The sequence below is a fragment of the Artemia sp. Qi Xiang Cuo genome, chromosome 9, assembly GCF_049724085.1.
Source record: "Artemia sp. Qi Xiang Cuo chromosome 9, ASM4972408v1, whole genome shotgun sequence".
Lineage (NCBI taxonomy): Eukaryota > Metazoa > Arthropoda > Branchiopoda > Anostraca > Artemiidae > Artemia > Artemia sp. Qi Xiang Cuo.
The window spans coordinates 37,648,138-37,675,431 of NC_142802.1; the positions used below are offsets into that span (position 1 = coordinate 37,648,138).

General features: G+C 35.6%; 1 protein-coding gene across 5 annotated transcripts in view; it reads left to right on the forward strand.

Moving 5' to 3' along the window:
- Positions 1 to 27,294, forward strand: part of Nup154 (nuclear pore complex protein Nup154) — a 170,765-nt gene that overhangs the window by 30,324 nt on the left and 113,147 nt on the right. For all 5 annotated transcript variants that reach the window (XM_089094519.1, XM_089094521.1, XM_089094520.1 and 2 more), the window contains exons 4-8: positions 4,821 to 4,972; positions 10,129 to 10,268; positions 13,272 to 13,543; positions 17,668 to 17,942; positions 20,342 to 20,589. In XM_089094519.1, the coding sequence (XP_088950645.1) occupies positions 4,821 to 4,972; positions 10,129 to 10,268; positions 13,272 to 13,543; positions 17,668 to 17,942; positions 20,342 to 20,589 (1,087 nt within the window). The remainder of the gene's footprint in view (positions 1 to 4,820; positions 4,973 to 10,128; positions 10,269 to 13,271; positions 13,544 to 17,667; positions 17,943 to 20,341; positions 20,590 to 27,294) is intronic.

Here is a 27,294-nt window from a genome sequence, read left to right on the forward strand (position 1 = left end):
CCTTAGGTCGGACGGAAACAGGAAACGGAACAAACTGAATGTCAGAAGAAAACACAACAATGGTAACACAACAGTGAAAACCCGACAATACTAGGCTAGAAAACATGGTGTACAATGGGTGAGAGCATTTAATGATGGCCGCACAAATGTGCATGATGAAGAACGGAGTGGACGTCCCAAAAAAGTGAAGTTTAAGCAAATTCAGAAAAATTGAATCGGAAGATCTACGAGATCTTGTGCGGCCATCTTTAAATGCTCTCACCCATTTCCTTACCATTCCATCACTCATAATGTTTTGTCCTTAAACTTGACAGATCTCATGACGAATATCGATCGGTTTTACGTCTTTAGCACTAAGAAATCGAATAACAGCCCGTACTTCAGATTCGGCGGGACTCACGATTGTCGGAGGCATCTTAAACACTCAGTAAACAACGTATACAATGAAGAATCAGACTGTAATGGCGTCAGTGCGTAGACAAGAGATGTAGATAACCAGCGCGCGTGCACAGAACGCCAACCGTAGCGCTGCGGCGGCGGAATCGCAAAACGGTACTTACTTAAAAAACATGCCTCGTAAGAAACCTTTGCGGTTAGCTTTAGAATTAGGAGATCAAAAGGCTTTTATAAAAGGAAACATATATATAAAAGATTGAAGTGTGGAAATCGTAGGTCGTATTTTGTAATTTTATATCCTATTGAAGGTACTAGCTAAATCAGTTTCAAAAGAGAATCGAACATTTCTTAGAATTTTTATTGAAGTGAAACACTTGAACCAAAGACAGGCTTTTTATCTGTGCTTTTAGTAGCTATTGACACTATAAAATATTATGCCAAAATATTCATTCTGGACTGTTTCTAGACCATTGTGTAGATCAGAGAAATTTGAAACTATCGAGGTAAATATTAACTCAAGTTGGAAAAACTAACCAACTTGACGCGGCACCTAGATGCAGCAGTTACAAAATGAATCCCTTCTAGAATCTAGTTGTTTATACATTTAGAATCATATTGTAATATTCTTCGCATTTTCTACCATTTGTTTCTGAGCTGCAAGGTGTTGCTAAAAGGGAAAAGCTGCGGGAACAGATCGCTAAATTTACCTAGTCTGAAATTAAAGATAAGTTCAGTTATATAATGGAAAAGATTTAACAAAATGAACGAATGAAGGTATATATTGTGGAAAAGGAAAGAATAGGGAATTTTAAGGAGAAGATTGCAGTCCGGACATGCTATTCTGCAGTTATTCTTACACAAAACACATTACCCTTGCTTTTCCGTGGACACCAAGCTGTCACCAAGCTTTGTTATGCATATCTTTAGAAGTTTGACGCCAGTGTCGAACCTGGTGGCGAAGGAAGCATAATCAGCACCAGGAGGTTTCTTGGAGCGAAATAAAGATTTCTTGATTGAAAATTAACCGTTAAGACTTATGGTTTTAGAGCTATTGCCAAGCGCCATGACACACCTCTTATGTAACCAATGAGGTTAATGAAAAGTGGCCAGTGGCATTTCCTGGCTCTAATTGCTGGACAACGGTCTGACAAAAACCTCTCCAACCATTTGGCACCATCCATGTTATTGTTGATACCATACATGTGCTTGTTATAGCTTGTCAATTCGTTTCTTTTCAGCTTGACTATACCTCATTTATGAGATGGCTCGAAGTCGTCAAAGTTTATAGCCAAAATGATGCTCTTGTTGTCCTTCATCTTAACTGCCTGCATGTTGCCTGGCACTGAATCGCTAATCGAAAGGCGAGCTGCCATCTCTCATGAAGTCCTGGTCTAATCTCCGTGGATATTTCTTAAGATGTTTTCCCTGGCAGTGACATGGCCCCGTAACTTATGTTTTTATAACTCACCAAGAGTTCATGCGATGTAACCAAAAAACGTCTGAATAGAGTGCGTGACATGAAGAATTATCGTTAACTAATATCATCTTATTGACAATCAGAGCTCCAAGACAGTTCCCTTCAACCTAGTTGCTGGTCTTCCCAATTCCAAACCTAATTGGTTTACCGTAGATGAACATTTTGGGAGGGTGACTTCGAACATATAGCACCATTGGCTCGTCAATGCTTAGATTTTCTGCGAAAACTCTTAGACTTCCTGAGGTTCTTCTGAACAAGATTTTTAAAGGTCTAAGATTGGTCGCCTTGTCATTCCTTTTAAGGCGAGAGTTGTTTAAACAATAAATGTACTTCCTTAGCTCTCTATATCGGTCAGAATGGAAGACCCATGGCACCAGCAGGACTGGCACCAGCGGGAACCCACAAGAATTATCCCTAATCAGAATCCAGTGCAAATGCTGTGTCGTTTACTAGGCTATAATTTCCTTGAGGGGTGCCACTCCTCAAGGTCACCCTTCAATCCTGTTACCTGCCACCATTTTGGTTGGGAAAACTCGTAAAAGGTCCGCCCTGTTGCCACGCAAGTAGGATTTCCCTCTCAGGGACAGGAACGGAAAAAGGTGCTTATGATAGAGCAGAGACCCTGAACCATCTCATAACACCAGAATAGCCCTAACCTTTTATGCCCAGCCGATTCTCGTCAGGGCATTCGTCAAAATATGCATTGTATATTTTCGTTTAAGGTTCAAGTGGCTAAAGTCAATATAATATTTTCGAGTCCCTTTCTCAGATTCCTGACCAAAGTCTTGCTCCTGCAGCACTTCTGTTGGCGAAGCCGACAAAATAGTTGCTGAAACTTTTCCTGTTGCTGAAACACTTCCTGTTGCCTAGGCAACGTAAGTCTATTAAAATGTAAAGTCGATTAAAACACCTGCATATCTGATATGAAGAGAGCTATGACACCTTCAGCACCTATATTCCCTACTCATTTAAAGTATATTCCTCCAAACAAAGTGGGTTCAGGGAGGGAGTTATGGGTCCGATGAAGGTTTTTTTTTGGGGGGGGGGGGAGTGGGAGTTCTCAAAAGGGAGGAGGGGATCCAAATTTTTGAATGTAACTATTTTGGACTAATAATACTAAATTGTATATTCGTGACATGTTTATTCCAAGTAGTTAGCCTAAAAAGGGTCATGAGTCTCATTTTCTTTTTTTCTTGTATGGGAATGGCCCATTTAAAAATTAATTGCGGTTTTTTGGGAGGATGATGATCAACACTAGTATTATTTTCCCTTCTTTCATATTTGGTTGAACGACCTCTTACAGAAAGTGTGTAAATTTTCTTCTAAAATGTGTTTTCTTTTTTTTACGGTTTACACACCCTCTTTCTCAGCCGTAAAGAAATCCAAACAACATTCCCTAATAATTCATGTAAAAGTGTGCAATAGAGTATAACCATTAGTATTAGTGGATTAGTGATCTTTTATCACTATTAATTTTAGACTGCATGTTAAAACAGGAACAAAAGTTTCCTTCAATGTTACCCCAGTCCAAAGAAAAATCCGTCAAGGAGGTATCTCTTCTCCGCCTTTTTACAGTAACAGTATAGTTGAAGCTCAGCAGATGGTTAAACCTAATTTTCTTTATCATGGTCTGTTGCTACTACTATTACTAACTACTCATCACAGCACCAAGCCGCCTGAGGCCAACACAGCTACGCATGCTTCTCCTCCATCCCAATCTATTCAAAGCCTCCCTTTTTACACCCTCCCAGGTAGTTCCCATTTCCTTTAAATCTTTCTTTATGACGTCCTCCCACCCCAGACGAGGACAACCTGCTTTCTGTTCAGCCCTAGACGGTTGGCCGAAATGGACGATCTTCGACCATCTGTCATCCTTCGTCCGCACAACGTGCCCTAACCATCTCGGCCTTTCTTTCATTATAGCCCTAGGAAGTGGGAGTGAACCACATTTTTCGTACTGCCTACTGTTTGAAATGCGGTCAGTCAGCCGGGTACCCAGATATCATGGTCTGGATTTGTCATTATTGAGTTACGCTGATAATACTTTGAATTTAAGCTGTTCTTTTTCCCGTTTTGCAAGAGAATTTTTATGGACGGAATGATTCGCATAAAAAATTGGCCTTAATTTCAATGAGACTAAAACTGAGTTCTTGTTTCTTGTTTTCTTATTTTCAATTGTGAAGGAAGTGGATTTTGGCCTGAAAGTAAAACTAGGTGACAAGATAGTAAAATCTCGGCGACAAGATAGTAAGAAAAAGAAACTAGAAACTAAAAATAAAAAATATATACACAACTAAAATAGACTCTATTCTATATTTTAGTTTCTAGTTTCGTTTTTTCACGCTGAAGACGCCTTTACGGGCGATATATTTGTTGGATCTTTGTTGTTTCTCTTCGCTTTCATTTGGCCACAGACCCGTTTGTCGTCTTTATGTTTATTTCTTTGTTTTTATAAATTATAGTAGTGATAAAATCGAAGTAGGTGATACATACAGACTCAAGCCCGACTGAAATAGAACTGGACAAAATTACTTCAAAATAATAATGATTTAGTTTTGTTTTTTTGTATTTAAATGTTCTTTTTATGGGTCCCATTTGCGTTGAAGCAAAAAGATCTTATTTACTTTACATTGTGAGTTTTCCCCTTCTTTTAAAATTAGTTTAAATTACACGTCTTATCAGCGTAATGTACCGTGTATGCTGTTAGAACCTTTGGGTAAGCAGTGACGAAGTATACGAACTTTTTTCCAGTCTGCAATTTACTTTAGGAGATGCAAAAATTTTGAACATGATGCTGCTCACAATAAAATATTCAGTTATTGGTATTAGCTGAATAGTTTGTTCTCAAACAAGATTATGTACTTCCCAATCAAGTATCTGTTTTGTAGATTTCTTTTTCTGTCTGCTGTAGTTATGTGATTTACAAGTATAATGTTTTTCATTTTAGCTCTGATCTCGCGTTTTATGATGGCCTAAGTGAGGCAATCTTAAGTGCTGGAATAGCTAAGCCGAAGCCAAATGTTTTTCAGCCTCAAATCGAATATCTGCTTGTATTAGCTACAACTGTTGAAATAGTTCTCCTTGGAGTCACATTTTCTGGCAAGTTTTATTTTTATTTTCTTTCAATCAGTTAATATCTCAGAAAAACGTAAAATTACTTCCTGCTCCTTGGATAAGGCATTCCCCTAAGATTGCTAACTAAAAGAAATTAGCCTGTTGCATTTAAGACAAAATGTAACCTAGTTCTAATATTTATAATTTTAACCTAAAATGAAAGGGTTTACAAACGTATACAAATTCTTCAGAGTGTTCTATGTCTTTTTCGTCATAGAGGCTTTGGCCTTTCAGTGAAAACTGAAAGTTTTCGCGAACGAGAATGGCATTGTTGAGACTTAGTCTGAAGAGAGGGAGAGTCTGTGCCTCCTGCGATGGCAAGCTGTGCATTTGATTTAACCACTGAGAGCGATCTTAGTAATAAATAATTTCCTAGACCATACTGCTTTTCTATTTACAAAAATTTGGAGAGAAAAAACGGGTTTAATTTAAATAAATCAGTGGAACAAAACAAAAGATTAAAAAAACAAAACAACAAAGCTATAAATATAAAAAAAATCCGAATGTTTCGACTGCATGTCTGGGTGCCTTTTAAACGGAGAAAAAATATTGAAGAAAAAGAAAAATTTATCTTAAATTAACTCATCTAAAGAAAACGACAAGCAATCCAAAAAAAAAACAAACAAATAAGTACTACTCACTTTTTAAACGCTTTCAGAACAACTAAAACTGCAATTGTCTGACTAATCAAGACAAACGTACGTCAAGAGTATAACAGATATTTTTCCTCTTTAAAGTCACATTGGCAATGAGATGTATTAAAAATGAAAACTATTTATTTGAAAGAAAATTCATGAAACCCCAGGTCGCCATTTATAAATTTTCTTTCAAATAAATATAGTTTTCATTCTTAATAGATCTCATTTGCCAAGCTGACTTTAAAGAGGAGACATATCTGTTATACTAGCGACTTACGTTTGTCGGTGATAAGTCAGATAATTACAATTTTTGCAGTTCTGGAAGTAGATATTCTCGGAGACCACACTGCCTTTCCATGACGATGAATAAATAAAAGTTCATATAGGGATCAAATCCTTTTAATAGATAGTGATTTTCACAAACAATGATAAAATTTCACAAAAAAAATACTAGATATTTCGGGCACACATGCAGTGACCGTTATCAGTAGTAAAACTACTTTAGTTTTACTACTGATGACGGTCACTGCATATGTGACCGAAATATCTAGTATTTTTTGTGAAATTTTATCATTGTTTGTGAAAATCACTGTCTATTAAAAGGATTTGATCCCGATATGAACCTTTATTTATAGTTCTGGAAGTGTTTAAAATGTTTGTTATATTCATTTTTTTGTTCTTTTTTATGTGTGTGTGTTTGGTTCTCGTTTTCTTTAGATGAGTTAATTTAAAAAATTGTTTCTTTTCCTTCAAATTTTTTTTGCGTTGAAAAAGGCTCTCGGACATGGAGTCGAAATATTCAGATTTTTTATTGTTTAAAGTTTTTGTTTTAATCTTTTGTTTTGTTCCACTGCTTTATTTAAATTAAAACCGTTTTTTTCTCTCTCAATTTTTTGTATCTTAGTAATACAAATATATGTCTTACATTTTCTGCCAAAAGTGTAGCATTGATTTTTACGTTCCTCGCCCTGTGCCAACAAACGAACAACTGATCCTAAAATGTATTTATTGCACTGGATTTGGGAGATCTGGGTCAACAAATAGATATTGCCTCTGACATGCATGGAAAGCTCAGGAGCCTGCTTTATGATTGACAGAATTCACACCTAGACTGTGTAAGAAGTTTTTTGGCCGAATCCAATCCAGATTTGTGTTTATATGTGTGCATATACTCTGTCCTGTGTGCACAATTTGGTATTCTCGCATTGGGGCTGATCTGCAATGACCAAAAAATTCAATTAATAGGGTGCATAGAATTTTAAAATTCTCAATTTTGTAAAGTTACATAATTCAGAATTACATAATTTGTAAAGTCAAATCTGTCAGTGCTAAGGTGGTAGAGTTTTCCATATTTTATTTTGATTCTACATAGGGTTTTCGGTTTTTAGTCGCGAAGCAGGCCGAATTTCATTTGAGAAAGGTGATCGCTCTGGCTGACTGTCCACCTACAAAAAAAGGTTACAACTATTGAAGAAAATGAAAATAAGATGAAACACGAGGAGCACTGAAAGTCTTTACTCTATTCTTACTATAAGTTTTGACTTTTACGAAGATATTTTTTTGTTTTTGAGAGGAATTGCTGGCTGAAGCTGATCATGCCCGTAACTGTGCCACCTTAAAGAATACCAAATAAAATTGCACGAATTTCTACTGGGTCTTCAGGAACAAGATATAGTTATTGTGTTGTGTGGATGAGGTATTTCGATCCTATCTATACATTACCAAGGAATTTCCTGTGAAAAGGATTCTGTCAGTTTTCCCTGTGGAGTTCAAACTAATGCTTTCTAAAGATAGTATAGGTTACACAAATTTATAGACATTGAAAGATCATTCAGTTTGAAAGATTATTATATAGGGAGACAAGGGTCTCCCTATACAAGGGAGACCCTTGTGCCAAAGCAAATATATATGTATATATATATATATATATATATATATATATATATATATATATATATATATATATATATATATATGTATATATATATATATATATATATATATATATATATATATATATATATATATATATATATATATATATAAATTTTGCTTTGGAGTAAATACAAGAACGAATAAGTACAACCAAAACAAACGAAACTCTGAATTTTAAACAACATTAAATAAAAAAAAAAGTTTGTTCTACTGAAAGTAAGGAGCAGTACTAAAACCTAACACAAATGGAAATTATTGTATATATGAGGAGGACTGTCCCTTTCTCAACCCTCGCTCTTTACACTTAAGTTTTAAAGTTCATCAAAATAGTTCTCATTTAAATTCAACGGGCCTTGTGTTTGAGCATTTTTTCACAAAGGATTGTTACTTTATCAAGCTTAATCAAACTTAATCGTCAAATGTTAATTGTGAGCTTAATAAAAGTCAAACTTGATCGTAAAGAGCGAGGGTTGAGGAATGGGGTAGTCCCCCTCATATACGGAATAATTTCTGCTCATTTTTAGTTTTAATGTTGCTTCTTATTTTCAATTGAATAAACTCGTTTTTTTAATATCTTGCCGTTTTTCAAGTCGTGTATTTCCCCCCCCCCCCCCTCCCCGTGTACAATTTCCCCTGGAAACTTTCCACCAACGAAAATTCTCCCCGTGGAAAACCCCCGAATAAAATAACCCCTCCCCCGAAAAAGAAATCCGAATGTTCCAAATAACAAATACAATATGTGAACAATGGGTAAATTGCGTAACTTACAGCCAGTTCCCTAGGGACTGTGGGTGCATTTTTGAGAATGTTTGCCACCCTTGCCTCTATTTTAGACCCAAAAACGCCTTGTTTTATTATTATTATTATTATTATTATTATTATCACCAAAGATCTCTTGAAGGGAAATATTTTTTTCCCGTTTTTCCAAGGGTACACCTGGTAGTGATCAGTTATTTTGCTATCCTAAGGTATTAAAAGGAAGCAAGAATTTGCAAATAAAAATGCCTTTTTGGTACCAACAGCACCCTGAAATAAAAATTTAGATATCCATGTGCTTCTGAGTTCTCTCTGAAATCTAACGGGATTAAAATTCTGGTTTTAATAATGCTAAGCTTTTATGGTTTTTAAATATAAAAGCTAATTCTGAATTTCAGCTTTTGAATCAATCTTTTCGTTTCTTTCTCTGGGTGTTTAGGCAATGGTAAGGTTTTAATCTGCGTGTTTAGGTAATGATGTCTAATGATATTTCATTTAGTTTTGTGTCATCTCATTTTCAGATTTTGTCTCGTATTCTAAGTTTCTAAAATGAATTTATAGGAGAACGAATTGTTCATTTTCTAAATCGATTGACTAAATGAAATGCATAGAAAATTGAATAAGAAGATCAATGGTATGTTCTGGTTATAATAGGATGTGCGAATAGTTAGCAACCTTTTTGGCCAAAAAGCCAAACATGAACAAACAGCAAATAAAAATAAGATTCTCAAAGCCAAATCTGTGGATTAATTTAACAAAACTTATTATAAATCCTGACCTTTATTAGATTGTGACTAGCACTGGCCTGTGTCGCATACCCCACTATTGACAACCGGCTAATACTCTCGGTGCGACTTGCCTGTCCTGTCACGGAAATTTGTGCTGGAGTCCTACTTTAGGGGCCAAAGAACCGCATTAGGCTAGAGAGCCACAATTTGCCAACCACTGAGAAATGCTATATTATCTGGCGAAAAAATGACCTGTTCTTTTTGCCACTCGATTGTCTTTGAGCATGGTGCATGCTTTCAGGTACTTCCAGTATGCTGTTAAGCAATTTGGATAGTAAAAATATACTCACTGTCAAAAACATAGATGGTGTTGCGATGCTAGAATTAGTTTTGTGGGAATAATACTTTGGTTTCCTCCTATTTATTTTTTCCTATGCTAATGGTTTCGGTTTTTTTGTGGGGGGGGGGGAGAAATTAGTAAGGGTCTACCTTCTCCAGTTTTTACGGAAAATGTGGACGGCAAATTCGACTCCCACCGATGGCAATGTTTCTTTGGGAAACATCCATTATGTGAATTATGTGTCCATAATAGTGAATTGTGTTTGTATCATATTTAAACTAAATAGTGTCTTCGAAGTCTATTTTGGAACAATGCCCATGTTACTATTAATTGTTCCATCATAAATGCTCTAAACGATTCGGCACGATTTGAAGTAAGCCTACATGAAAAACGAAATATCTCTTCAAAATTCTTAGAGTTGAGACGGGATTAACTCCTGTAGGTTTCAATATAGAACAATAAAAAGTTTTAATTTCGATTTTGTTTCGTCATTTTACTATGGACGACGACGGCAACTCCCTCCCTCAGTCCCTTGTTTCATTTTACCGCTTCTTATTTAGCGTATGTGATATCCCAATTAAAAGAAAAGCTTGTTATAGGAAATCGCATTTACTTCAAGTATTTATCCTTTTTCAAAGGGTGTCGGTAGGTTAATTATCTCAATTTATTCCTACTAAACATCTTTATGTCTAAAAAAGTTCTCTGTTGTGAACGGGCAACTAATACCAACTAAATTGCTTTTAGGAGACGAAATTCACGTTATCCCAGATCCATTATTTGCCTTGCCAACTGATGGTGCTTTTATTTTAACTATTGAAGCCTCAGACCCGGGAAGGATATTTCTTGGTGCCAAAGATGGCTGTCTTTATGAAGTTACTTATACTGTAAGTACAAATTATCTATCATTTCTAGAAAAAAAGTTGATTATTTCCTTAGATTTGAAAAATAAGGCAATGGACTGATTGTGTTGGATTTTACGGGATTTGATTTTGTCTTTTCTGACATCAAAGGGTTTTAGCGATCGATTTTGAGCATTTTTGTAAATGCTAACCCTATCAATCACCGGAAATCCTCCAATTTCAGAAAAGATGAAATTGACTCTCCAAGACAGTTACGAGGAAAGGATTAGCATAAGCTCTGTAAGTGTTAAATACCTCTGTAGTCATTTCCTATTATGTAATGTCTTGTATTCATAAAAATTCCAAAATAGGTATTTAAATTAGGGCTTTTCAACCTTTTTGTCTGTGCTGATCGACTACAGTCAAAGAAATATGCTGCAGTTCAGCTTACAAGTCGTTAAAAAAACGAAGAAGAAGAAGAAAGACTTGTCGATAACGTTAATTTATGAGATAGCAAGACCGTATCCAGGGGGGAGGGAGATTAGGGGGTTTGAACCTCCTCCCGCCCGAAATATTTGTCTGACTCGTAAAAACGTAAGAAAAATGGATATAAACAAATTTTTTATGCGTTTTTTAGTTTTTTTTTTGTGTAGAGGGTCCCAATTAAGCAACCGTTTTAACGACAAGTTTTTTAAATAAAAAAAACAAGTTTTTTCTACTGAAAGTAAGGAGCAACATTAACACTTAATACGAGCAGAAATTATTGCATTATATGAGGGGGTTAGCCCCCTCGTCAATACCCCGCTCTTTACGCTAAAGTTTTTTTTTAGTACTTTTAAAAGAGCTATTATATAGGGCAACCCCCCTAATATACGTTATAATTTCTGTTCGTTTTAAGTTTTAATGTTGCTTCTAATTTTCAGTTGAAAAACTTGTTTTATTTTATTTAATCGCATACTGAATCTTCGCTCTCCGTATATTCTTTCCAAGAAGGAATCTCCCAATTCATTAAGAAGCCGTTTCAACTTTTCCCAGGCAGATAATATGACACAATATTCTATTTTGGAAAATAAAGCGATCCGTATAACATGTATTTTATTTGACTTTTAATTTGAGCTAAAAATACACAAGACAATGACCCGAGTTTACAGTTCAATTCTTAGCTCGTTTTTTTTTTTTTTTTTTTTTTGCTGATAAATTTTATCTGTCTATTTTATGAGATTCCAAGGTTTTAACATTTCATTTTTAACATTTACATTTAAAGTTAACATTTAATATTTACTGTTTGAATTTTTCATGTTTTGATCAACAAATATGTTCATTTAGAGAATTTATCAAACAGTTAGAGGTAACGAACTGTAAATAAGCGACGCGGCTCAATAGTAATCGAAACTCTAAAAACCGGAATTATGATACCAATAGATATATCAAGAGAATCGGCTTAGTATGCTGATTTCAAATATACAAGTTTCAGTAAGTTGAGTGTTACCCATCAAAGCTTACGAGCCCGAAAATATTTGCCTTATTTTCGAAAAAAATGGGGAAACCCTCTTAAAGTCAAAGAATCTTACTGAAAATCACAAGACAGATAGAGCATATCAGTGAACCCTACTGTAGAGGTTTCAAGCTCTTATCTTCAAAAATATGGAATTGTGTACTTTTTGCCAAAAGAAAGATTACGAATGCGTGTTTTTTTTTTTTTTTTTTTTTTTTTTTTACATTTGTTTACAATTTTTTAAGACTCCTAACTTAAGCTTTTTATCTTTACCAACACTCCTATACCAAGCTATATTAGTCAAAAGACTTTATTTTGTTAACTTCAAACAAGTTTAAACCTTATTTCTTACATTTTCGAGCACTCCTTTAAGACTCTTAACTTTAGCTTTTTCACCTTTGGCAACACTCCTACTTCAATCTATATAAGTCAAAATACTTTATTCTATTTACTTTAAACAAGTTCAAACCTTATTTTTTACATTTTTGGACTCTCCTATAAGACTCCTAACTTTAGCTTTTCAGCTTTACCAACACTCCTACACTAACCTATATTAGTCAAAAGACTATTAATTTTATTAGCTTTAAGCAATTAAATTTTATTAACTTTAAACAAGTTTAAACGTTATTTCTTACATTTTCATACACTCCTTTCAGACTCCTAACTTTAGCTTTTCATCTTTGCCAATTAAATCAGATAAGAAATCCATAAATAAAACTGAATGACTCAGTAAAGAGTGACCGAGTAAAACTGTTGCTAAAATTAACCTTCAATTTAATGAAACGAGGAAAACGAACCTATTGATTCTGTTGAGGAATACCTATCTGTTGTGTGCTAATCAGGGGTTATTTTGTAACAGATATAATAAGTTGCCTTTCATAGACATATTTTTAAACTGAAAAATGATTTTAGTAACATTCTGGAGTGGATAGGAGGCACTTCATTGTATTTTTGCATCTCTTTTCTTAGTTCTGCCTTTGTTTTGGAAATAATTCTCTCTTAGTTTATCGTTGCTTTTGGAGTTTACCGTTTGATGGTCTTCTTTTAAAGCCGCATTGCTTTTGAATTATCTTTTTTTTTTGTACGCCATTCATTCTTATTGACGCTGAGAAGGTCTTGTTGTTTATGCAGCGAAATATTACTAATAATTTTCTTTTCCTGAATTTTATTGGCCAAATCTCCCGTTCGTTAGTGTTCTGTATCCTATATTCTCAGTTCTATTGCATAGACTCATAACCCAACTATTGGCAATTATCTAGTTCCTAGGACCAGTGGCATACCGTCAAGTAATTGACGACTGTGTAAGTCCTGCCTTAATAAATGCTGAACCGTTCAATTGCCTCGGTTTAATCACTTGCAAATATATTACTAAAGAATTTCAGTATTTTTTTTAAATGCTTTCGATTTAAAAAGAAAAAAGTACGCTTGAAAGTAACGACCTAACTTCTTCAAATGGACTTAACCTTCAAAGGATGGAAAGTAATCACCTTTGTTTCAGAATGAACTGGGTTCTTTTTTCTTCTTTTAATATTATATAATATTCCTTTTTGTAGTCTGATAGTGGATGGTTCAGCCGTCGGTGTAAGAAAGTTAATCATTCACGAAGCGCAATTTCATTTCTGTTGCCTTCGTTTATCAACGCTGCTTTCTACGAAGATGAACCAATTGTGCAGATAGTTATTGACGAGAGTCGTCGTCTTTTATATACAAGGTCAGAAAAAGGCACACTAGTTTTGTTTGATCTTGGAGAAGATGGAAGCTCGGTCAGTCGTGTTGCCTATATGACCCTGCAAAATATTGCTGATGCTGCTCACAATATTGTGAGGTACATTTTTGCTTTATTATAATCATTTACACAAGGGTTTTTATTTTTTGGTGTGGGATAAATAGTCTGCTAGATTTTAGATGGGTATTGAAATAACACTTAAGGATGTTTTGCTCTTGTTACGTCTGTAGTCACGTTTGGTATAGATGGCCAGGGATGATAATGTTTAAAATAGAATTTTGTTTCCAAAAGTTGAATGTATTCCTTCATATAAATTCAGAAGAATCTATTCTACCTTAGACCTTGTTATTTGGTCTAAAAAAAGCTAATCATTTGTATAAACAAGCCGTTTTCTATTGTATTTTTTATGTGTGGGTTCTTATGGTTGAGCCTCACATAATCTATTTGGAAACCTCTTTTTTACCTAATAATTTCAAGGCTATGGTAACGGCTTATGAATGCCACATCATTTCATAAAATTCCCTTTTATTACCTCTCCGTAAATGATGGGATTTTGAAACCTTATACCAGAGAGTACACGACGGCTGTGGTCACTTTATGAAGAGTGAATTGAGTGTAAAGTCAGAATAATTTCTAGCCAAGTAGAGTGGTGAAACGCTTAAAAACTGCCTCTAGAGGGATTTAATGACAGCCATAAGATAATGGAAAGGACTTAACCCAATGAGATCGGTTAGGATGATTATTTAAGCTAAAAAAAAATACTAAGCAAGCATATTCTGGTCATTCTCTGCTGACGAAATACTGAGACGTGCGTACCCAGGCTAGTTGTACTATATTTGCCCCTTAACCTGGCCATAAGTTATGCGTCTGATTTTTTCTTTTTTTTGTAATTTCACGAAAAAAAGGGCGTAAAGATAAGAAGTGAATTAAGCGACAAAATAATTTTGTTTTGACTGTAGACTATTTTAGTAAATTCAATTTGAAATAATTTACTCGCTAAGTTTAAAATATTGACAATCTTTTTCAAGTGACGCTCACGAGGTATGTTTATGTAGACAAATCAATTCTTGGGCCCATGATGCCTTTCCATTAATAATTAAAATGATTTTTTTGTATATTGAAGGCATTTGATGCTTGTGATAATCCGATCCTATTGAAAAAGTTGGAAAGTGATTGTATTTTTGAGAATGTGTTGCGACTGTTTGATTTCCATATTAAGCGTTGATTCCTCTTTTATTACTTTAGTGGGCAAAGGGAAGGTCCATCAACGGATCATTATGTAAAATTTATGAAGACCCACAGGGACCACTGTTGTGTGCATTATATATTAATGCCATTTACATAACCCTTGATGTTCTTCGCACAGAATTCGGCGGTATCCTAACAGCAAACCCCTAATCAAGTTCTAAATTTATTGGCGTCTGACGTATGCCTTAAGGTGGCAGCAGAAATAGAAAATGAATTATTAGCTTTGACAGTGAATAACATAGCATAGATAGGAAGGTCAATCATCTGAAGCTAAATTACATGAAGTCTGTATGGTTAATATTTTTAGGTTACCGAATTATTACCCTTGATTTAAAGAGATTGGTGTTGGCTCTTTCAGTATTGAGTGTATAGATTTTGTAAAATATATTCAGATAATAATGGACAATACTCATAGTTTTTCAAATTACGTAAAATGTATAAATCATTCGAAATCGCTCGGAATGTGGGGATTCTTAGAAAATTCAAATATTTTCCTCATGTAATTTACTTCGATTAATAGAAACCGCATTTGATTCGTTTTGTTTCATTGTGGCTATCTTTTTTCGGACACATCCAAAGTTGCTACGTTCCCTTCAATATTTGGCGGTTCGTGTTCTAAAAAATTGTGATAATCGGTATTTGATGAGAAATAGTTATAAAAGAACTAAAATTAAATCCGTTTCTGGCCCTGAATTTTTTTGTCCCTTTATTTATGATGTACAGCATTAAAATGCACCTTGAAGTCCTATTGGTTTGTTTGAGAATGACGGGCATGAATATTGAAAAAAAAACTTCATTAATCAGAAAACCAATTCGGCGGTCTGCAAGGTCTGCATCTTCGATTTGCTGTGTTTTTCCTTCCATATTAGAGTTTATACCTTATACTATTATCCAAAAGGCTAATAGGCCAACATTATGGGGTTTGCCGATAAACCACTGCTTTGTTGGGTATGATCTGTCTTTATTTTTAGCATAAGCAAGGTTTCAGGTGGGATTTTTTTTTACTCTGGTTCTTCCGTTGTTGTTTTTTTTGGAATGGAGGAATCTATTAACGTTTGTAATGTTCTGTAGTTTTGGAGATTGTTGCGTAAGTAATAAGATCTATTGGAAAATTACCAATATTTTTTTTTTTTTTTATTTATTTATTTTTTTTTTTTTTTTGCAATAAATATTCTCTCTTTCTGAAAAAATATAATAACATATAAAATTTTAATTAAAACTGTAAATATTGGGAATTTTCTTCTTGCAAACAGTAATAAAAGTCCGAATGTTTTGCCTTTATGTCCAGAAGCCTTTATCAAATAAAAAGAGAGACTATGGTAACCTATAATTGAGAATAATAAAAAAAAAAAAGTCCCAAACGCTCTGCAAAAAAAAAAAAAAAAAAAAAAAAAATGAAATTTATATATTAAAAAATACTGTTGTGGTTTTTAAGCAATCTGATATGACGATTCAATTTTCTAGTACGTGCTTATTTTTAGATTATTGTTTATTTTCTGTGCCTCTTTGTGTCCCGTGATAATTCCTATTAAAACCTTTATTTCGGACTTTTATTAGTTGATGCATAAAACTTCTTTCTCTGCGTTTAGTTTTTTTTCGTGTTTTTCATTTCGTTTTCATGATTTATGCAGCTGAGAAAAGTACAAAATACTAAAAAATTGAAATTCTAAGTAGTAGTACTATTTTTTTTTAATGACTTAGTATTTTGAATTTTATCTACCATACGTCTTTTGTACGAATTATACGAATTTTATCTATCAACGGAGAAACTTATGTTTTGGAATCTTCAAGATTCTGGCTGTATTAGGGTTATCATAAGTTCCACCATAAGATACCACGTTAAATTCTGGGAAACCAAGTTGTTCTGTGTTAAGTCTTACCAGAGCAGAAATTGTAATATTGCATTAAGCGAAGTAGGAGTGTCCTACTCCGAAATAGGAGGTAAGGGGCCGATTGGCTGTTAATCTTAGAAGACTAGCAAAATACGTAAATATAGCATAAGTTTGTGTCACTTGTAAGTGTTTTATAGTAATATCAACCTTACTCTTTTCAACCTTTGGCACCCCCTCCCTTGCCAGGAAGAAATTTTTATGCTTTCCCTCCCTCCCCCCCCCAAAAAAAAAAAAATCAAGGGACGCCAATGAAATAAAGTACATTGCCAAGTCCAAATTAAACTTAAGTGTCTTTCGTTTTTTTAAGAAGGAGGAAGATATGATAGTCTGTTATCTTCTTTTAATTCATCATATATTATTTTTTTATTCCATTCCTGTTGTTAAAATCACGGACTTCTGGTATAAAGAGAGAAACCCTAGAAATGACAATTGTATGGGATTAAAAATGATAATATGACGCTTGAGAAAAATCATTCGTGAAAAAGCTAAGCGATAAAAAAAAACAATAATAGTAATATAGTATTTTGATGCTTTTAAGCCCCTGGGCAAATAATCGATTTTTGGACACCACTTTCTTCAATATTTTTAAGAAATTAATTTAGCTATGTGAGCGAAACTTTAATGGTTTTCAAAGAACGACATAGAAAGAAAATTCCGAGGACTTGGAAACGAGAGAAAAATATTAAAAGACGGAGAGGAAAGATACTTAATTATATTGAACTGAGAAAGTTTAAACACAAGGTTAAATAGGGCTGACAAACAGTAATGGTAATTGTTTAGAAGTGCTGTTGAAAATGTATAGAATAAAGGAATAAAAGAAATTTATTCCAAGTCCTATTTGTTTACAGACTTCTGCTCTAAGCATACGACATGAACAATTTTACAAAAATTATTGTACGTTTGTTTAGTTCAACTTCATTCGCTAAATGAATGACCATTGACTCAAAATAATTTTTGAAACAGATAGGGGAGGGGGTACCAAGCAAAAAGCTCATTGAAATAGCCGATTACATTTTCTAAGAGCTATTTTTTAAAGTGTTACTCCTGTGATTTCTTACCAATAAAGTAATTTTCCTTTTCCAGCACAATTGACAAAACTTGTTTTCGACCTCTTGCTGGTATATCACTGATCGAATCAAGTGAGTCCCCTGAATTGAATCTTGTTGCCTTTAGCACCTCAGGTGTTAGAATGTATTTTACGTGCTTGCCGTTTAACGCCATTATTGGGGCGCCTTTGACTAGTCCCGTTCAGAGGTATTCTGGTCTCACTTTAACTCATATCCGACTGCCACCTGGTTTTTCAGTTAGTTCTACCTCTCAAAAGCCTAGTAATGTCCGTGCTAGCTACTATTGTAAAGGTAAGTATCAATTTAAACTTTAGATTTGAATTTCATGAACGTTAACTAACATTATATTATGCAAAATCCCAATTTGTCTGACACAGCGCAAAAACAACTACACATAAGTTGAAATAAGAATATTATATATTACTACTACTACTACTAACAACTCACCGCAGCACCAAGCCGCCTGAGACCAACACAGCTACGCACGCTCCTCCTCCACCCCAATCTATTCAAGACCTCCCTTTTTACACCCGTCCACGAAGCTCCCATTTCCCTTAAATCTTTTTTTATGACATCCTCTCACCCCAGACGGGGACGTCCAGCTTTTGGTTTAGACCTAGACGGTTGGCCGAAAAGAACAATCTTCGGAAATCTGTCATCATTCATCGGCACAACGTGCCCTAGCCACCTTAACCTTTCTTTCGTTATAGCCCTAGAGAGCGGTATTGAACCACATGTTTCGTATAGCCTATTGTTTGAAATACGGTTAGTCAGCCGGGTACCCAGAACAATCCTTAAGCAATTTCTCTGGAAAACATCTAGCAAATCTTCATCCGCTTTTTAGAGCGTCCATGCTTCAGAGCCATATTTCACCACTGTCATCACTGTATCTTCTAATATAGACAAAGTCCATCAAAATAATCCATATAAATGGGGATAGAACACAAGCCTGCCTGATTTCTGATTTAATACAAAACAAGCAGCTAACCTCATTTCCTACCTTAACCGCAGCAGTGTTATTCACGCATCTAGCACTAATCACTTCAACATATTTGTCTGGTGTACAATACAAGGATAAAACCTTTACCAAAGCTCTTCTATTAACAGAATTGAATGTTTGCTCATTATTTATGAAATTGAGGACCAAAGGCGTTTGAAAACTCAGGCACTTCTCAATTATTAGCCTAAGAGTGAAAATTGGGTCGACACATCCTCTACCTTTTCTAAAACCGCACTGCTCTTCTCTTAAAACCTTGTCTACGGCATCTCTCAGTCTAAAAAGTATCATATTACTAAGTAATTTGCTACCTACAGAGACCAGACTAATGTCTCGATAATTACCGCACTCACTCTTGTCACCTTTCTTATAAAGTGGCTTAATTAAGGTTTTCCTAAAATCGTTAGGTACTTCCCCTTTTTCAAAGATCATATTCATAATCTTCAGTAACTTATTTCTAACCTCAGAGCCACCATATTTAAGAAACTCATTAACCACCCTATCAGCACCTGGAGCCTTATTATTTTTTAATCCTTTTAGTACTGTTGCTAATTCCTCCTCACAAAACAAATCTTCCTTCACATCCAAGGTATCACAAAAAGATTCTCAATTAGATATAAATATCTTTAATTTCAAGTATACATAGATTAGGGAGACAAAATCTAATTGAGCCACTTGGACATAATCATTATAATTTGAAAGAGAAAATATTACATATTATGTTTTGGGCTTTGATGATGGAGCATAAGCACATTCTATTATCTTTTTTTTATTGTTATTTGTTTGTTTGCGCATGTCGCGATTACTTTCTATGCGCTGTTTACCCAGCATTACTGTTTTTATCCATTCTTTCCTTTTCTAGTTAACTGGTTTTGTTCTTTTATTTATTCATTTACTTTTTTGTTCGTGTTGAAAATTAAATTCTTATGTTTGCCACACCCTTCAATTATGCGATCAGCTCTCTGTTGGGGGTGTATTGTTTTGTTGTAGTTTTGTATTGCATTGAGTTGAGTACATAATGCCATTCACTCCTTATAATAGAACTTGATAACAATATTCGTGAGGAAATAACGATTGACTGAATAGATGGGAAAAGAGATCAGGAATACATACGTCAAAATATGTTGACGGAAGCCATCAGCTGGTGAACCCAGTTTAATCTTCACATTCTAACACCTTTTTTCTCCAAAAATTTTAATTTAAATTTTCAAGAGAAACACATCCTTAAAGTCGGTTATCAACTTTATTCTCGATTTACTTTTACGCAACGGTTATTTAGAAACAAAACGAGCTGGTAGCCCTCACACCTCCTGTTAGGTATGCATAACACCAGAAGTTGTGCAGCGGCTAGCCCTATTGCTGAATTAACCGATCATTACTGATTATTAGTAAGTTGAATATGGATTCTAAGGAGTCTAGTCGTCCAAGGAAGGATAATTGCCGGAAACACAGCCAAATTGTAAAAAAAAATAATAACATAAAAAAAGACGAGAGGTGTTTCTGTGTGATTTAATACCTCAATTTATGATGTTGAACGTGCCAATCCGCGCATAATTATTTCATTACTTCATGAATGTGTGTAAAAACCCGGGTTAAAGGCAAGAAAAGGAAGAAGAGCTACTTATAAAGTTTTAGAACGTTTGTATTATTTTTTTTCTTATTCAAACTTTATCTTTTTTTTTTGTCTTCATAGGCACTTCCATATTGTCTTCACCTCATGCGGATGACACCGATTCTATTTGGGTCGCATCGAGTGATATGTTTCCGTTTTCGCAGACACTTACAGAGGGGGTCAGTGTTCAACAACTGGATGGTCGTGTTTGTGATATAGTGTTGGACGGCGTTAGAAATTCGATTGTTGGAGGTCTAAAAATGGAGCCTCCGGCAGTTGTTGTTCAGCATTCACGTCCACCAGCAAATTTTGTGATTCTCACGAGTCAGGTAAGCTGTCTTACTATTCCGCCTGCTTACGTTTCTATGTTCAGCATTATATTTTGTTCTGCATATAGTTTTGAAAAGGGAGAAACCTTAAACGATTCTGCAATATTGTTTTCTTAGATCTTCACAATCTTGTCAAGCATTGCTGTCATGAACATCTATAGAGTTTAAATATAGTTTTTATTAACACAGTTTTTATTTTGACACATATATTCTTTGACATTCAAGAGCCAGTCCTTGGATGTAGTGTCAACCTTTTCAAAATCTTGATAAGGATCTCCAAGGTCCATTTTGGATCCCCCATTAACGCCAGCACAGAAACATATTGACGAGTACTAACTATTTATCGTAGTAACTACTAACTAACTAGTAGCTAATAATAAGTAACTCGTACTTACTACTTATTTTAGTATCAAGTTGCATTTGGGCAATAGAGTTGCGCATGTTCCTTCTCCATCTCAAGATTTTCAGAGGATCACCCTTTAGTACCTCCTATATCCTTTGTCAAGATCCTTTCCGATCCCTTTTGACAACGTCCTACATTTTGCCTAGCCTGGGATAGATTGCTGAAAATCAGGCGATAATTAGCGATAAAATTTGGCCTAAGAATCTTAATCTGCCTCTCATTAATGCCCTAGAAAGTGGTATCAAACCGTGCTTTTATTGTCATCCTTAGGTCAATTTTGTTTCGTCGTATCTGCCTCAAGCTTTCGAAGCGCATACGTTTCAGAGTGATACCTAACCACTTTTACTGCCTAACTTCAAGTACCCTAGTCATATTTCGAAAACATATCTTACTGTCCTTACTATTACTGCTGCGTAGGTAAGTAAAAATGTCATTCCAGTCGATCTCCTTGCTACCTAGCATTATCCCTTTATATTTATTTCTTTATTATTCAGTTTACTTCGTTTTCTTAACATTTTGAAACCTATATCACATTGAACTCTCAAAACTTCCAAAAATATGCGTATTTGGTTAACGTTTTTTTTCTAGGACACTCAAATCATCTGTATAATCTAATTGTGCTAGAATTTATCTTTTGTTTGCTACCACGTTCTACCATTACCTTTGTTGAGCTCGTGGGAAAGTTTGATACAGCGCAACTTTTCCCTTGCTAAAACTACTGTCCTCTTCTCTTAAAATTTTATTCACAGAATCTCAGAGTTTATTAGGTGTCATCATGTTAAGTGATCAGTATTAAGTGAATCAATTTATTTCTTATAGAAATGGCATGTATCAATTTATTTCTCCGCCATAGCCATTCTCAAGCCCGTGTTGAGAAAGGAGGAGGGGGCTGGGGCTTTGGGCTAACCACTCATTCCCTGGTTAAATTAATGGTTATAGAAACATCAGTGATAGATAGCCCCGACTTCTCAAGGATGACGAACACTGCATGCCCACGGACTGATTTTATGACTGCGAAAAAACACGTACGCCTTGGATTCTCGAATGTAAGAACATTGCGAGAGCATAGTTGACTTGATGAACTTGTCGAGCAGGCATTGAAATTTAAGCTGGACATCCTTGCTACGAGCGAGGTTAGTGGGCTCAGCTTTGGGACAGAAATACTGAAAGGGCATAGATTCCCTATTTTCTGGACGGGATGACCACCACCGTGAGGGAGTCGGTCTACTCTTGAACACAAAAGCTTCCAAAGCTTTACTAGAGTGAAAACTAGTTGACAGCCATATCATCATAACCAGGTTTGCTTCACAACACGCTAAAATGACTCTGGTTGCAGTCTATGCTCCGACAAATGACGCAGACAGCGATATCAAAGATGAAATTTACCGTACCCTGAAAGATGTGATAAGAGCTGCACCTCGGCATAACATCATGTTTGTTCTCGGAGACTTTAATGTCAAAGTTGGCAACGACACAGAATACACAACTAGTGTTATCGAGAGGCATGGCGTCGGTAACCTGAATGAAAATGGCTCCCTATTGATCGATCTTGCTATTGAACACGGGTTGTTGATCGGTGGAATGTTATTTCCACATAAAAACATTCACAAATACACTTGGATGTCTCCGGACCACAGAACCAAAAATCAGATCGATCATATTCTTTGGAGTAAAGCTCGAAGAAGTCTCTTAGATGTAAGAACCATGAGAAGTGCTGACTTAGGTTCAGACCATGAACTAGTTATCGCCAAGGTCCAGATCAAACTTGGAGCTCAGAAACGAAGGAGACATACTCAGACGATATTTGATGTGGACAAGCTGAAAGAAGTAGCAACGAAGAGAAAGTGTTTCCTGTCTCTTGAAAATTGCTTTGAAGTACTGGGAAGTCGCAACACCGAAGACGCAGGAAGCGTTGAATCGATATGGACTGCAGTCTCGTCTGCCTATGCAGAATCTGTGAAAGAGATCCTAGGCGTCCGAAAGAGACCTGAAGAGAGAAGGATTTCCGATGAAACATGGAAGACTATAGCTGAACGCACCGCCTTAAAGAGACAGAGGTATAGCGCCCAAGGTGATCACCAAGCTCGCCTCTCAGTGCTGTACCTACAGAAGCACAAGGAAGTCAAGAAGTAGACACGAATTGTCAAACGTAAATTAATTGAAGCCAAAGCTGAACAAGCAGAGGAAGCTGCCAAGAAATGGGACTCCAGGGTACAAAATAACAAATTACATTTTGGGGCGTGCAAAAACTGCCGAGGGTCCAGTGAAAGACGGTAAAGGAAACTTCCTAACTTCTGAAGAGCAGTTTAAGGAACGTTTTGGCAGAACATTTCGAGAACGTTCTTAATCGACCTAGACCGCCTCAGACACCCCATATCCCAGAAGTGTCTTTATTCGATTTAGGCATTAACCTAGACCCAATCTCTCCTACTTAGATCTTAAGTGCCGCCAAGAAATTAAAAAATGGCAAGTCGCCTGGTGCCAATGGCATCGCTGCTGAAATGATAAAACTTTTATTGGGCATATGTACAACAGTTTGGCTCACCCTTTTCAGAACCGTCTGGGAAATGGAAAGAGTTCCCAAAGATTTGAGCAAAGACATTATATTACTATTTAAGAATGGAGATGCTAAGTACTATGGAAAATGGAGAGGGTCGCCCTTTCATCTGTAGCTGCTAAGCTGTTCAGTCTGATACCACTAAATAGAATCATCAATCAGATCGACCAAAACCTCCGCGAGGAACAAAGTGGCTTTAGACCTAGGAGAGCGTGCGCTGACCTTATCTTCATTATGCGAATGCTGATTGAAGAGAGCAATGAATGGAGGAGGAAATTGCTGATCTTATTCATAGACTTCGAAAAAGCATTCGATTCAGTCGATCGAGAAACCCTGTGGAAGATTTAACCCACTGTGGATTGCCAGAGAAAATTCTAAATCTGATCATGGCCGTGTACGAAGAAATAAAATGTTGCGTTCGTACCAGTACTAGTGGCACAAGATGGTTCAAAATCGCTTCGGGGGTTAAGCAGGGATGAGTGTTGTCTCCCCTCCTGTTCATCATTGTCATCGACTTAAAGCTCCGAAATGCTAACGGCAAAGGAGTAAGACTTAGCTACTCAAAACAACTGTCAGATATAGAATTTGCTGACGACCTAACCCTCCTAATTGAGGACAAGGCTAGCCTGCAAGAGGTCCAGACCAGAATTGGGGTAGCACAAACTGCCTTGAATCGGCTCTCATCAATACAGAAATCTCCAAAATTCTCATTAAGGCTCAAAATGAGACTTCAACACCAACGTGATGACCATACTGCTTTACTCATGTGAAACCTGAAAACTCGACCAAACTCTAGAGAAACATCTGTTAGCCTTTGAAAATTACTGTCTCCGACGATTGTTGCAAGTCCGCTGGTACCACCGGTTTACCTACGAACAAATACGAACCCGCACCATGCAACCACCCATCACAGAAGTAATAAAGTAGGCTATAGACGATGGCGCTTTCTTGGTCACGTATTACGCATGTCGGACAGTAGACTACCGAAGATGACGTTTCCAATAGAATCCAGGGGGCTGAAGACGCAGAGGCAGGCCGATGAATAATCTACGCCGGACGCACAAAAAAGACCGAGCAACAATATATACTGCTATTATGCCATACTGGGCGGATGTATTAGCCGCTGCCCAGCTTCGAGAAGAATGGCGGAGTCTCACTGATGTCCTATGCGCCTTGGATGGCGTTGGAGGATTTAAGGTAAGGTAAGAAATCAAACTAATGTTACTACAATTACCATATTTATTGTTATTGCATTTTTTTTATTAAATGTTTAAATAAACTTTTACTAAAAGCTCTAGGCACTTCTCATAATCTATAGAATCTTAGTTTTAATTTTGTAATCTTAGTTTTAATTTCAGAGTTTCGGTTACTATTGACCCGCCAATAATAATCAAAACTTCAAAAAAACGGGTTTAACAATACTATATGGAAAGAATTTGCTTTTTATGCCGATTCCAAATATATAAAATTCATTAAGCTTGATTTTACCCATCAAAATCTGCGCGCCTGAGAAAATTTGTCAGATTAAAAAAAAAAAAATATATAACACCCCCAAAGGGAGCTTAATGAAAATCACGTCATTAGATTCATCATATCAGATGACCTTAATGTAGAGGTTTCAAGCTCCCTTCTACACAAATGTGGAATATTTAACTGTTTTTTTTCCCAGAAGAAATATCACGGATGTGGTTTTTTTTTTTATCCATGGATGATCATATAGAACTGATGGTTTCACAAGATCGCGAGAGGTCTCATTCGAACAGCATCTAGAAGTTATAGTGCCTTTTTTAAGTGACCAAAAGGACTGTATCACGGAAAACGGCCTTTTATCCCATTTTCTAGGACCAAACTGTGATTTTTCCCCAAATAGGATTAACTTGCTGTCAATTGAAAATTCTGAGATAGCCAATTGATCTAAAAGTAAAAAAAAAAAAAAAATGTGTTGTGTTTCCCGGTTGCAGAGTAAGTAATGCCGCATGCTGGCGCATTTGTTCCTGAAAAGTCACGTAGTTCATGCAAGATGAATAGTTAATTGGTTTATTAATTTGATTCGCTTTATTTTCCATATAAATGTGTTTAATGTTGCATATTTGTGTGTCAGCTATTATGAAGGAGGGGTGGTGGATGGTGATGAAATCAGATTCCTAAAATTTTCTAGCTCTCCATGAGCCTTCAGATAAATATAGAACGGGGTATTGGGAGATAAGCATTAGTCTCTTTATGAAATGATACCTTCTTTTCTATTGCAGTAAATTATTTCTGACATTTATTTCAAAACTTTGCTTAACTAAAGTTTTTTCATTGATGTGCTTCATTTTTCAGAAAACTCAGCCATTATGAAAGAGGGGTGGTGAGCCATTGTGGAAGGGGGGGGGAGATGATTCAAAGAGTGAATTTTAATTCTCAAATACCGTAACTCTTATTAAGTCGTCATATAAATATAGAATATGTTTTGTGGAAGGAGGTGGGGTGGAAAAGGTGGGATGGAAAAAAAATCATCATTCCTGATGAATATTTTTTTATTCCTGAAAATATTTTGGGTCTACGCTTTTTTTTGGTGCTGAGGGGGGGGGGGTAAAGTTCCCATCCCTTTGGGACAATCTTTGTCTATGTAGGATAAAATATTAACTTTACATGCCTACTGGTACAGAGGTGGGAAACATGAGGCGGGACGTCATCAGTCTCGCCAGGAAATTTCTTTGGTGGGGGGGGGGGGATAGCTAGTGCTGCAAAGAGCTTTATTTTTAGTAATTTCGAATTGTAATATTTTTTTTCTATTTATAATGAACGATGAATTCTTTTTCTATTTATACCATTTTTCAATGTTTTTAAACATACGTATATAATATATTTAAACATCTGGTCAACCTATTGTAGAGGTCGCGATCGCTTCAGTGGCTCATAATTTCCATGTATAATCTATATGAACATAAAATCTCTTTCCATCCACCTGAAATTCTGTAGTAAAAAATATTTTCAAGGACTTACTCAACAAAACCACTGTTAATCGAAAATGGTGACTAAAAATCCAAATTTTGTCCAAAATTTCAATTAGCTTACTGTCCAACATTTTAATTCATAAGCAGAAAAACTGAAAAAGCTGAGCGCTACTAATCAATTTACAATTATTGTTATATTCAATTTAACTGCAAGAAATCGGGGGTCTGTGGGGCTGGTACCCAACATCATTTCTTCGTTAGTTCTGGGTATGATTTGAAAAACAATCTGAAATTAAATTTAAAAACCCGGGTTTTTCATCTGAAAGTAAGGTTCAATAGTAAAACTTAAAACGAACAAAATCTTAACTGCTCGCTGTTTACGCTAAAGTTTGGCTTTTGCCCTAATTCTTTAACAACAATTGCTGAAACGCAAGGGCCGTCGGATTGGAATAAGAAGCTTTTTAAAGCGCAAAAAACTTTAGCATGACGAGCGAGAGGCTGAGAATTATTCCTCATATACGGAATAATTCTTTAATTTTAAGTTTCAACTATTGCAAATTATTTCCAGTTGGAAAAAACTTCATTTAGTTTATTTAAAAAAAAATTGTTTTTTTATTTAATTCTCATCCTGGAGTCTGTCAAAGCAATACCCATCTCTATAAGTGTTATCATTTTTAAATTTCAGCTTTGAGTTGTCTCCGGATACTACTACAGCAGATAATAATACTTTAAACATCAGTAATAGCACTGCTTATCTGTTTACAATAATATAATCAATAAGATTAGCCGTCTTAGAATCATGCGAT